This window comes from Papaver somniferum, chromosome 3 (genome assembly GCF_003573695.1).
Source record: "Papaver somniferum cultivar HN1 chromosome 3, ASM357369v1, whole genome shotgun sequence".
Taxonomy (NCBI): domain Eukaryota; kingdom Viridiplantae; phylum Streptophyta; class Magnoliopsida; order Ranunculales; family Papaveraceae; genus Papaver; species Papaver somniferum.
In genome coordinates, this window is record NC_039360.1 from 31,158,076 (window position 1) to 31,171,793 (window position 13,718).

A 13,718-nucleotide genomic window follows, 5' to 3' on the forward strand; every position below is an offset into this window, starting at 1 on the left:
ATCATATAAATCCTTATCTCTGGAGTAAGGTCACTCTTGTTGTTCTTTCGGGAATGACATTTTATGGGGGAGAGTTCTTAAATGAACTTGTGCTTAATTTATATATCTTTGAAGGGAGAAGCGTTTGTAGAACATCTAGGGGTTAACTTGTATCTTAATAAACTCCTTGATGAAGTCACTAAGTTTCGACTCTGTGATATCATCTAAAGTAAAGTTGATACGTTTTCCTTTCGTCAAGAAGTTCCTCTATGAAAATTTCATTAGGATCCCACCAGTTGTCGTACCTTTGCCAATTTATATTGACAAAAAGGGGGAGAATTATTTTGTAGTTCACACTACCTACATATGGTTTACAGATCACTATGTAAGGGGGAGTGGTTTTCACTATGAGATGAAGTATGGACTAAGGGGGAGTGATACATATCACCGTAGTATTATTGTCAAAGTTGTGATACAATTGAACTTTGATGTTGTGTAATAATACTATGATGGATCTTCAACAAGTACATGATGAACACATTTGCATAGTTGAAGAACCAAGGAAATCAAGCATGTAGGATTTGGAGCTGTAATGCTTTTAACAAGTACAATCCATTTGTAAAATGGTTTTGTCACTAAAATTGGGGAGATTGTTAGAGCACTTCTCGGTTGAACCCACTAGCGTTGATATGTCAAGTTAGTTGTCAATTTTAGTTGCCAAAATTCATTCTTGATTTAGCATACTAAAGATAGTTTCGGACTAGATTAGGTCTAAGAAGTTGAATCGAAGCTATCCTTAAAGGATGAAGATTGAAGATTGAAGACTATAAGAAGACATCGACAAGTACTTCATCAACAAAGGTATGTGATTGATTTCATTTGGATTCTTGTTCAATTCTACCTTTCTAATCTATCAAGATAAATGTTCACTCTATGGAACAATTCCAATGACGGTAAATGTACATTTATGTATATACAGTAAAACTTCGACAAATTAATAGTCTTGGGACTGCTAAATTCTATCAATTTAGTGAAGTATTAATTTATCGATAAATTAATAAGTTATTATTATATCGAAGCATACTAAATTTAATTTTAAATTTCTAAAACAAAATGTGTGCTACCAAATATCTGGAGACTTAATTTTCAATTCAAATTATTTTCTAATTATTTTATGGAATATTTGTGTTTAAATGTATATACTTTAATGTTATAATTTAAAAAAAAAAACATAATAAAATCATTTCGAAACTCTTCAAGGGAGTACAAAAAAAATAAAGAGATGAAGTCTAAATGTATTATAAGTGTGAACAAAAACAAATAACCGTAGATGCATAATTTAATAGACACCATGTTATAATGTTATCACACTAATTATTAATTTATATATTAATTTGGCCCTATTAGAAACTTAAAATTTTTATTATCTTATAATTTACCGAGGTTATTAATTTAGTACACTGGCCCAAGTCGGGACTGGCAAAAAATATTATCTTAGCGAAGTTATTAATTTAACGAAGTTCTACTGTATACTTGAGGTTATTTGATTCATGAACTTGGAGACAATAACCTTTATCCTTATAAAGAATCTCATGTTATAGTGAATGAGCTTATGAATCCAACGAGCCAAGAATCACTCAATTCCGAGTTATAACGATGAAGTTATGAGTCATTATTAAAGTAACAATTATAAGTGTTGTTGTAATTGTTACAGTTCGTTAGTAGGAAACAATCCATGTGCTGTTTGTAACAGCTCACGGACTTGGTCCCAATTACGTGACTAGAAGTCTTTTTTAGTCATATTGGTGATGTTTCCTTATCTAGGCAAGTTGGCTATTAATCCAAACATATTTGATTATCATATTAAAGTGTTTGTGATAACTTTAAATTCCTTCCTAAGTTAAAATGTGATTTATTCACATAAATACAATATTTACTAATTAATTATTTTGGCAAGAGTTGTAACTTAGGAAAGACTCCCAAAATTAGGAGAGTCTTGAAAAAAGGAAAATAGTTTTTAGTTTTCAAGCTATGTTTCACTATAAATAAGGGTTCATGAGTGCTACATGTTTTTCATCCCCTTTGGAAAATTGGCGTAAGCTTTGCAGGTTGTTTCCATGTCTTCTGTTCTTCGTGAACAAGAGTGAGATAAAAGTCTTTGTATTGGGGATCACAAAGCCGAGTTGGATTTAATCTTCGTGATTGATCACACAACTCGTAATCTAGGTTTTTCACCTCTTGTCTATTCTAAGGTTTTCCCTTCTAATATAAAACCATTCAAGAGTTGTTGATCATAAACCCTAGGTTTGATAGATTTCAGTTCTCGATCGTATACCAACACTTGTTAGTCGAAATCAGAAGCTAGAAAGAAAACTTCGATTAATGTATCTCGTAAAAATCCTTAAGAAGTTTTAACAAGATATCTCTAAATTTATCTAGTTGTTCTTGTTGTAGAATTATTAGGGTTTTCTTAAATTGGAAATTGATCTTTGGAATCGCCCAAATTCACTTACGGAAATCAGTTCAAGGATTCCTTGTGTGTACGTATACTGATTGTAAGTTAAAACCCTAATCTACAGGTTTGTTTTGATATTACTTTTACCTAGTAATTTTTTATATCAAAATAAACACAAGATTTCCAAAACCTTGATTCACATCTAAAGGGAAATCAAGTCGGTGTTTTGTGCAAACAAAAAATCGAATCGTATCAATCGTGTTGATGTATCTTCTAAAGAGAACCTTGGGTTCTGCTAGAAGATTTACAAGGAGAATTCCTAAACACAATCGGCGTTGTGCTAGGAGTTTTATTGAGTGCTTGAATACAGCTGGAGCAGGTATTACATCTAGTCCGAATAGGTAGTAGGAAATTGGTATAACAACTTATTATCAGTGTGTGTTTATTCTGGACTAGGTCCCGGGGTTTTTCTGCATTTGCGGTTTCCTCGTTAACAAAATTTCTGGTGTTTGTGTTATTTCTTTTCCGCATTATGTTTTATTTATATAATTGAAATAATACAGGTTGTACGTTAATCAATCATAGTCATTAAATCTGACCTTGTTTGTTGGATAAGACTTGATTGATCTTGAACAATTGATTTTGTTATTTTCACATTGTTAGACCAGTTCGGACTAACCCTGTTTCAAGTGGACACCGTGTTGAAATATTCCTTTAGTGATTGTTGCTTAAAGAGGTTTATACACGGTGGATATTGAATAGGTTGTGATTAACACAAAAGATTTTGGCTCAAGAACTTCACACTAAAATCAGGTTTACGGACTTGCTTCTGGTTAACCATTGATTGTGTTGAGTAAGAGATAAACTCTTTAGTATTATTCTTTGATCGAGTTTTCACTCTTGGAATATTATTATGGTTTAATCCATACAGTTTACTAAGCGAAATACTGGGTGTGGTTGTTAGACCCCCACTTTTTCAAATAATATCATCTTCGATATAAGAGGATTTCCAATTTCAAAGTGGAATCGGGATTGAAGATAAGATGAGGCAAATCCCCAAAACACTCCACTCTAAGAAAGAATTTTTTGAATCTTCTCTTAAATATATAGATAAATAAGTTTTGGTAGCCAGTTGGCCCCCAATTGTCCATTGTTATCTCCAGGCTGTTCCAAAGACCCATAAGCAAGACATAAAATTGTACTAAATCCACTGCAAAAGTAACCGTTGAATTGTATGCCGGTTCGTACAGCCTATGTAAAGGGTTTGTGATCTGTGTCAGTTCATAGCATTACCGTGGCTACAAGAACTTCCATATATGAATATTTCATATAGGAACTACATATAAGAAAAAATTGGTCTTAACTTGTTAATAAAAATGACCAGTACGTAGGGATGCACCATGATCCGTTAATTTGAACAACATGTCAACCTTATAAATTGCGAAAGTTTTTTTAGGCAACAAGTAGGGCTGCACATGGGTCGGGTTGGGTCGGGTTTGGCCTTACCCACTACCCAACCCACTGCTGGTGGGTAATTGATCTTGTTACCCACACCCAACCCACCATAACAGTGTGTCGGTTTTCACCCGATCCACCATATGCGGGTTGGGTCGGGTGGCGGGTTATCCGCCATAAATTGCATAATATTTGTATCATATATAATTCAAAATTTCAAGTGTAGAAAATTAAACATCATACTGAAGTTAGTCTCTTCAAGTTACTTAAAAATGTTTACAAAACAAAGATGAAAGTGAAACAGAGAAACAAAAGATTAAACATCAAGCTACTGACAATGAGTCCCTTGACCCTTCCCTTGGCGTCATTACCTTGTCTAAGCCAATAAGAATCAATCATCTATGAATTTATGATGATGGAAGAAGCAGCAAGGTCACCAAATAACTCTGCAAGCGAAATGAATAATTAGAATGAATGAAATAGAAAACATCTCTGATATACTGAAAACAGATCGACACTTGTGTCTAAGATGCATTTAAACCAACATACAAATAATAAGCATCAGAAGAGACTAGGAAAATTTAGACATACCAGACTCAGCAATATCAATCTCCTCCTCCTCGATTCCAAGGGTAGAAGAATCCATGTCTATTGGTGAACGTAATCAATTTTGCAACAAAATTAAGGCCTCAAGTGTCTTAGGCTTTAAGGAACTTCGAAAATGATCCAAAATTCTTTTTCCGGTACTAAATGCTGATTCTGAAGCAACGGAAGAAACGGGAACAGCAAATACATCTTTAGCCATGAGTGGAAAAATGTCAAACCTCGCAGCATTAACCTTCCACCACTGTAATATATCAAAAGCAGCATTGTCATTGGTGGGGGTGTATATCGGTTCAGCCAAGTACCTTTCCACCTCAGATCTCGCAATCCGCCAACTGAATTCAGAGACACCTAGTCAAATAGTAAAACCTGCACACACAATGAAGATTGATTAAGTCACTTCATTTTCAACCTCTAACACCCTTGTAAACAGCACAAGGGTCTAAGTTACAGGGTATAAAATGCACTGAAATGTCTGTAAAGAAATTAATAAATTCAAAAAAAAAATGCCACCTCTAGTGCAAAATAAACTACTGGAAGTAAGGCTTCAGCTCAATAGAAGTAAGGCTTCAGCTCAAAATGATACTACCACCAGCACAACAGATATGGATATGTTCTTATATTTTATAAACCTCCTTATTATTCCGCACACTCCTATCCATCTATGCACTATTTGATTGAACCAAATGTATAAGAAAATGTATTTCTTCTTTTTTTTCCAAATTGTACACGTTGAAAATTGTTAGTCGAGGATGTTAAGGTTGAGCGTAGGAGTGTATTACTTCTTAATGATGTTCATTTTGTTGTCTATTCTTTATGAACCAAAAAGTAAATACCAAAATGTTTTCTTTATTGAGGTATGTAATTAATCTTGCTTTACAAATCGAATGAACCATACTACTTGATTTTCTGCTAGCAGAAAAATTACCTTGAAATCGTCTTAAACCGTCGGGCTTACGTTAAGGGTCGTAAACCTACAATATCATACCAAAACAAAGTGTGAATACCTGTAGCTTTATATAAATGTCATAATATAAAAAATCATATTTACAGTCTCAAAAAAGGGGTTCACAAACTGTTCTTTTCCTACTCTCACAGTCCTCACTATTATTTCGTAAGTGGCGAGTTTATAAACGATTCTCCGTCAATTTTGCTGGAGGAACTTGCATATGCTCAAATCTAATTATAAGGAAAAATTTTCCCCTTTTCCTATAATGGATTTTTTTTTTTGCTGATCAAATTAAAAAATTATAAGGAAAATTGAAACACGAACTTACTATAACGAAGGATGGGTTAGTTGGTCGAGCACCATAACTGCATAACTGATATCCCTTCTGTTTGCGAACTTCTTCAAGGCTATCTATGAACAAACGTAGAACAAAATCAACTTACACAAGACAAAAAGTTAAATACATTTCTGGATAAACATTTAATTGCAAAAGACAAGAGACAGAGGAGATTAGGGTTTTTCCACTACAAAACTAACAAGAACATACATACTTCGTTCATGTAGGCATAAGGGTTTTTACACTTGCCACTATTGTTTCTCAGTAAAACCACATAGATAGAAAATTCACAAATTAGAACAATCTTAACAATTGAAGTACCCAAACCAGGAACAAGAAAAATTTTAAGTTGATTCATACCTTCAATTCATTAATCAAGATTCAAGAACAAGGAACTTCCTTTGTCAGCGCACGAACGGACCGACGAAGCAAAAAGTTAGAAGAGTCTCTGAGAAGAAGAGAAGAAGACTAGAAGAGGCCGATGGGCGACGATGTGCAGCGATTGCTTAGGGTTAGGTTTTTTATATCGTCAAGCAATGGCTGAGATTCATTCTAGGATAGATAATCTAAGGGCTAAAAAATACTAAGGAATATTGGGCGGGTGGGTGGGTCGGTTCGGGTGAAAAAAGTTTCTACCCGCAACCGACCCAACATACGGTGGGTTTTCAAGCGTCTCACCCATAATCGACCCATGCCTAAGTGGGTCGGGTCGGGTCGGGTGTGGGTTTTTTTTTTTTTTTTGGTCGGATGCGGGTCGGGTCGGCGGGTCGAGTCGGTTTTGTTCAGCCCTAGCAACAAGTCACGGGAAATCTTTCCCTTTAGAATTTTAAAACTTGCTTTATATGTAGTCAATAAATTTAGGCATCACAAAGTCAATTAAGCCGAACTGAATCAAGCTCTATGGCTGCTGATTTATAACTCATTTATATTATAAAAAAAATGCGGACACCCTATCTGAGATTGTTTAGCTGCTGTACAACTGCATTTATAGGGAAAACAAACCTTCCCAGTTCATTTCACAACCTTCATAAAATATGTTTGCCTTGATAACTTAATCAGAAGTTATTTTAATTGAGGGAATCTGCAATGAAGTTCACTACATATACAGAGATAAGTCACCATTATCAGTAATAGGGTTTACAGAACAAACTACAATGAGATGCCAAGGGAAACTAGCTGATGGATGAATACATTGCCCAAGTTTATTCACTTTTCCTTCTGCCTAGCTTTCTGTTTGACATTTTGCTACGTACACTAGCATCAACTTTAAAGTAGTGGTGTTGAAGCTGTCCGAGAAAATTATAAACGAAATTGTCCACTTGGTCATCATACCTCTCATAAAGCACCGGAAGAGTATGGGCAGCAATGAATCCTACATATATATACCACAAGAAAATACACTTCAATACAGTGCAAAAAATAAAGTATTTGACGATGGAATGTGGATTTGGCATGGGATAATCAGTAACAGCTATATCCATCTGCACCATGTGCAGATAGTTTTAAGGTACAGAGTAGAAGCAAGGTCGCTCACCAATATACAGGACTGTCAGAAAATTAACCCAGCTTCCTATGATAGCAGCAACCCACAAGCTCATTACAATCTGATTTATTCCAAGTTCAACACAGTATGCATTAGTGAAGTTTAAGTAGCATATTATAGCAGTATGATCTAGCACTTGTACACTAGAAAGTAGGGTGGGAAAGGAGAACAGAAATATAATTATATAAATATAGCAAGCAACCCACAATTTTATGAACTTCGACTAGCACATTTCAGGCCATCATTTGCCCATGGGGGGATTAAGATAACTCTTGCAGAGATGATGGTCCCGTTAGCACAATTATGTGATGTGAGCTTTACAATTAAGCTTCGGGCGCTAAATATCCAGTATGTGCCAATGTCACATTTCAGGCCGTCATTCTAATTAAAGTAAGACTCTTGTTTTTGTACTAGGAATAAAATCCTAAGCCAACTCTAGTTGTTCCCATAGGAATCAAATCCTACATCTAAGACAACTTGGAGAGCAATTTTCACCTAGACAGACCTAAATAACGGGAAGCCAAACCAGCAAGCGGATCACAAATAAGCATCAATCCGACCCAAAAACTGGCAGAGGTGCAGGGGAATGATAGCAGGGCTCTCTTTAAACTATAAAATGTCATGTAGATTAGGTGACGTTTCGTAGTGTGAGCTGAAGTTAATGCACCCCTGAACTAACCGATATATAATTGAGGCATATGGCAAAGACACTAAGGATAAACTTCAGATCTGAAAGGGGATCTTTTCCTTACTGATTATAGTAGATTTTCTATTTGTCATGCTAACTGCAAAGTTGGTAAAATAATTTACTGAAATCAGGGAAATTTTTTGGCCTTTGACATATTGAAGGAGAGTATATCTATCCTGCAGAGTGTTTTTACCCCACTTGCTTTAGAATTAGTGAAAAGGCTAGGAAGGGTGTTATTGAAACTTACCGCAAGAAACTGCTTCAAGTTTCCTCCGGTTGCAACATCCTGAAGAAACCCTAAGAATCGGTTAACTTCAGCACCGACTGTCATGGCTATGTTGACAAATACCTCCTTAGGCAGAACAAGACGAGGCGGTCTGGACGGGGACCTGTTGTAGGAGGCCAATAATCAGTATCAGTTAGGAGACATACATTACCCAACTGGGTTGGGTGGGGTGGGCAGGTGAGGGCATGTTTACCCAGTTTACCTGTTGAGCAACCCTGAAGCATTTGACCATAGAAATTGAGCAAGCATGCCAAGAGCTAAACCAAGGAAGATAAGTGACAAAAAGTTATACTCAAGCCATTCAAAGAGCACCCAAATGAACGTAGCCCCAGATATGACACTTGCCGAGATCTTCTTGTTCCTCCATAACAACACATCGGCAGCTACATAGTCAAACAAAATCGATCAGTAAAGCATGAACGAAGCAACATAACCAAGATACGAAAACTGAGTACCACAAAATAATAACTTTGCTTACATTTTCCACCACCGAGAAGGTGATGTACTGGCTTCTCACGTCCAAAGAGTCTATTCAATTGACATGATACTGAATTTGTTTTTTCTTCCTCAAAGAATGATACTGTTTTATGCTTTGGTACACTATCTCTATCAGCAAACGTATCCATTATGTTGTTCAATAGATTCTCCGCTGTTATTCCTTCCGGCATTTTGATTTTTCCAATTATCCTCAAAACCAAATAAATCCAACCTCAGATAATAAGCTCAAGAACCTTAGTTCAATCTACATGCACACATCTCAATCTCATCACATCTATTTTAGCAACAGCCTAATCAAAAATTCTTTACACACATAGTCCAATCCAATCCAATCCCAACTCACTCATTCATCAATCCAATTTTTTCCCAAAAGTAGATCATTAAAAAGGTCAAAAGTTTACAATTGAAAGTTCAAAAAGAAAGGAAATCACATAAAAGAGTATCTATATTTCATTCCTACTTCACTTTTAAGTCAAATTGGAATCACATTCAACAGTAAACTGAATACAACTAAAACTAATTCAATTCCGAACAAAAATTATTTACAAAAATCTCAAACAATAATCAGTTCTTCATAATTTCTGAAAAATTATCTCAGTTAATAATCAAAGAAAAAGAACAATCTGAAGATCAAGAATACTAACCAGGTGAGGTCTTAGAGATTCTTCAGAGAGTGATTGATTGATTGATGAGAGTTGCGTGAAGTTTTGATATCGGGTTCTGGTTTTTAACGTAGAAGAAAACGATAATGGCGTGCTGAAATGAATCAGGCATTATATAAAGGCGGAAATAAATTTATTTAATCTAGTCAAACTTTTTAAGTGAAAAGATAGTTGACTCAAGTCCGTAAGAGTCGTAATCTGGGCGTTTAATCTATCTAGAGATTTGCTAACCACTTGTGTTAAAATATGGGATTAGCGTGATGATGATCAGGAAAAGTGTGAAGCGTCAAGATTTATTGTTTATATCGAATTTCTTTATCACGTGTATTGTGCTATTCGGGCATTGGGAGGAATAATATTACAGAGACTGTCTCTGTCACCACCGCACCAATTGGCTAAAACTTGTGATAATGGGACCCCATTGTGTAAAGTTAGTGATTTGTTTTCGTGGACGTTATGGAATGATGGTTGGGAGGTTGTCGTTTGGGTAACGTGACCAACAACCAAACATGTTTGGCAACATAAGTAAAAAACAAAGTGTTTCTGTTTTTTCGGAAGTAAAAGGGTAAAAGCCATTGTTTCTGATTCTCCGGAAGTAAAAGCCATCCGCCCAAGCTCTAAGTTAAAACAAAACAAAAACTTCAACAAATAGATATTGTTTGATTTTTAGAGGTGGACGTTTGTAGGGGCGGAGTTTAGGATTTTAAGAGAGGAGAGGAGGTGCAAGAAAAAAAAAATACACATAAAACCAAAAGATTAGAAAAAAAGAATCGTATTACAATTTATAACACCTCGTAATCTTTACAACATGCACCATCAGTAGAACTAGATGCAACCTAGTCAAATTCTCTGTCCATATTGTGAGATAGAAGTGAAAATTCAGACTAGGAATTGTGTCTGGCATCTTGGAGTTCAAAATGCAATTAATAATAGACTTTGGCTTGTAAAACCAATACCCAGTACAGGAACTTTAAATTTAAGCCGCCCTTGGATGTTTGGATGCCGGGAAATATAAGTCGATCTCATAAGTTATGAGCAAAAACAAATTACTTCAGTCTTCTTTGCTTTCGTAAGTTATTTTTAGCTCATACTTTTATACTTTGTTTCCAAACGAATTATAAACCATTCTCTTGCCCTCCTAGTTTGAGGCCAAGGGGTTTTATTCGAGGCCTATCAATTTCTTCTCTCAATTAGTGCAAATGGCTATGGAGTGTCTAAATATGGCAAAGTGACCAGTCTAGCCTCAAATTAACCCAAATATTAACTCATATAAATACAATTCTATTCTTATCTAGTTTTTGGATTATTTTTTTTCCGACTCAGGACGATTAATACAGGTATTGTTCTCTGCAGTATGCCGAGAACAAGATCCTCTTCATCTGTAGGAGTTTCTGATCCATCCCGAAGAGGATCTTTTTCCTCTTCTTCTAACAGTTTGTTTGTTTCTTCCCATGATCAAATACCCTACATAAACTCAGAACTCACAGATGATTCATCTTATCATTGTCCCTTCAAAACTTTTGACAATTGTCACAACGGTGTTAATGGTAGGGGTTTTGCTAAGAGTTCAATCTACAGGCACATGGTGGACAGTCACTTCCCAACCGAAGAATGCAAAGAATGTTGCATGGAAAGGATTCACTCACATGCAACTTTTTGTTATGCTTGGGAAAGGGTCTTAACTTACTTTTTCAGAAACAATTCACCCAAGTAGCAAGCATCCCACCATAATATCGATTGAACTTCTCGAGAACTCTAAAGGAATCCATGGATAAGGTACTGGCCAATCCCTATGACTTAATTCCATGGATACAACTTCTTTTTCTTCCTTTATGTACTCTCAATCTATATACTCCCAAGAGTTTTATGGAAGAGAGATCAGGCACAAGAAAGAGATTACAGACTTCTTCTATTAATCAGGCCTTGGCCAAGTGGAATGAGCTAAATGGTTGCATCACCATCATTCAACAATTATTAATTTTATGTACTCATACTCAAAGGAAGAAGTACCACAACAAAAAGAAGCAGAAATCCAATGTGCAAGCTTGCAAAAAAGAAGTTAAGTTACGGCCACTACACCGCAGCAATTCTCATACTCTCCTCTAATGGTGTTGCACTATCCAGACCTGACACTCTCCGTATACTTCAGGAAAAACACCCCCAGCACCACCTCCAATTACTCCTCCAGTCTCCATCAATTCCACGGCTGTAGTGGTCGATGCCAAGGCTGTTTTGAACGGCCTTTGAAGTTTTACCAAAGGTACTTCTTGTGGAAGAGACGGACTTCAATCACAAGACTTACTGGATGCCTTGAGTGGTGCAGCAGCCACTGTAGCATACGAACTTCTTTCGTCCATGGAAGGTGTTGTAAACTTGTGGCTGTTAGGTCAATGTCATCCAGTTCTGGGAGAATTCATTGCTAGCACGCCCCTGACCCCTCTACTTAAACCAGATGGTGGTGTTACGCCAATTTTTGTTAGCACTATATGGAGAAGGCTTTGCTCTAATATCGCTGCTACTTTCGTGACCAAATAAATGTCTGCATATTTAGGGGATTATCAGTTTGGTATTGGCATCCCTTGCGATGGTGAAGGAATACTCCATTCAGTGAAAAAAATGCTGATATATAAAGGTGCACGGACCAACCTCACTATGTTTCTTATTGACTTCCAAAATACTTTCAACTTAGTTGATAGAACATCCATGCTTAATGAAGTCGGGAAGACATGTCCAATCATTTATAGGTTGGTATAATTTTGTTGTGTCAAACCTTACCGACTGTACTAAAATGAATCTACCCTTTCCTTGGATCACGGAGTGCAACAAGGAGACCCACTGGGTCCATTTCTCTTTGCGCTTACCTTACATTCGCTTGTGAAGAAAATTTCAGCTGAATACAACCTTGAACTCCATGCTTGGTATTTAAACGATGGCACTATCATCGGCGACACTATGAAGGTTTCTAAGGTATTGAAAAAGAAAATACAAGTGAAGGGAGTTCATATAGGGTTATACTTAAATATCAGTAAAATGGAGGTTTTCTGGCCATCTTCAGATCCACGAAGAACTACACAGAAGGTCTTCCTTCTTAGCATCAGAAGGACGTCATAAGGAGTGAGACTTTTAGGAGGCCCTGTTAGTTTGGATATGGATTTCTGCAGCAACTTGGTTCTTCAGAGAGTAGACAAAACTGTACAATTAATGAACCACGTCAAAACACTTCATGATCCACATTCTGAATTGCTTCTCTTGTGCAATTGTGTGGGTATATCAAAGTTATACTTCACCATGCGCACTAGCAATCCCTTGGTGCTACAATAAGCTGCTGCTGCCTTTGACAATCACCTTATCCAGTTTCTACGCCATCATGTTACTGGCGATGGGGCAGGATTTGGTCCGCTGCAACAACGAATAACCATACTACCTATTAAAGATGGGGGCCTGGGGGTCTAGACGATTTCCGACACCGTTCATTACTGCTACTTAGAACCGTGTATCCGAACACGTACTTTGCAGAGCACCATTTTAATATCCATTGATATTTCAGCAGCGTGTTCAGTATTTCAACAATCTTTGGACAAATTTCAACAGGTCTGTGGCTTATTTTCTTCCACCTTCAGTGTAACTGATGCTTCCCCCTATCCAATGAAATCGTTGGAAGTATTGTACTTTGACGATGTGAAGAAGAATTTACACACCAACTTATTAATGTACGCGCGTGACTCCTTTCTGTTACAGAGTGTTAAGAATGACCATGCACAAGATTTCCTTAAGGCAATGCCTATCGAAGGTTTGAACCAAAGTGTCGGTCCCCGTCAGTTTAGGTCCATCTTGCAATATCGTTTAGGCATACATTTGTTCCTTTTGTGGCAGAGAATGGACAAATACGGAGATCACGCTCTTCATTGTGCGAGTGACGTGGGCCTTAAATTCAGACACGATTTAGTTCGAGACGCTTTAGCCAACATGTGTTATAAGGAAGGAGTAGCGGCTAGGAAGGAATCCAATTTGGGATTTCTCTCATATGGAACATCTTTACGACCAGCTGATAAAAAATGGAAAGGACACATGCTTCGATGTCACAGTGGTTTCAAATTTCACAAAAAGTGGTAATTATATACCCGGGCAAGCTATCTTTGCATCTATCACTCGCAAACGTAACAAGAATTTAACTAAATGTATAACTCATGGGTACGAGTTTGGTGTCTTAATTGCCTCAAATTTAGGGGAATTAGGGGAGGATGTAATTATTTTTCTTAAGAG

General features: G+C 36.6%; 1 protein-coding gene and 1 long non-coding RNA gene across 4 annotated transcripts; both read right to left on the reverse strand.

Moving 5' to 3' along the window:
• Positions 1–4,500: 4,500 nt before the first annotated feature.
• On the reverse strand, positions 4,501–5,900 carry LOC113361090. The gene is made up of 3 exons (XR_003364937.1): positions 5,770–5,900; positions 5,421–5,466; positions 4,501–4,861 (listed from the first exon to the last, which is right to left on the reverse strand). It is a non-coding gene; the product is annotated as an uncharacterized LOC113361090 (long non-coding RNA).
• Positions 5,901–6,683: 783 nt separating this feature from the next.
• Positions 6,684–9,588, reverse strand: LOC113355734 (reticulon-like protein B8). 3 transcript variants are annotated; one of them, XM_026598670.1, is made up of 6 exons: positions 9,438–9,588; positions 8,774–9,037; positions 8,498–8,678; positions 8,257–8,398; positions 7,313–7,382; positions 6,684–7,150 (listed from the first exon to the last, which is right to left on the reverse strand). In XM_026598670.1, the coding sequence occupies exons 2-6, from the start codon at positions 8,961–8,963 to the stop codon at positions 6,981–6,983; spliced, it is 753 nt and encodes a 250-aa protein (XP_026454455.1). In that variant the 5' UTR covers positions 8,964–9,037; positions 9,438–9,588; the 3' UTR covers positions 6,684–6,980. The 3 variants fall into 3 exon arrangements, with proteins under 3 accessions (XP_026454455.1, XP_026454457.1, XP_026454456.1); XM_026598672.1 differs by having other exon boundaries at positions 8,774–8,982; positions 9,438–9,584; XM_026598671.1 differs by lacking the exon at positions 9,438–9,588 and having other exon boundaries at positions 8,774–9,402.
• Positions 9,589–13,718: the final 4,130 nt, after the last annotated feature.

Excerpts from the sequence above, each read along its gene's own strand:
- LOC113355734 (XM_026598670.1), bottom strand. The coding sequence starts at position 8,963 with ATGCCGGAAGGAATAACAGCGGAGAATCTATTGAACAACATAATGGAT. Across the intron at positions 8,679-8,773 it reads CCTTCTCGGTGGTGGAAAAT|CTGCCGATGTGTTGTTATGG; the intron begins GTAAGCAAAGTT and ends TTGACTATGTAG. Across the intron at positions 7,383-8,256 it reads ACTTGAAGCAGTTTCTTGCG|ATTGTAATGAGCTTGTGGGT; the intron begins GTAAGTTTCAAT and ends GGAATAAATCAG.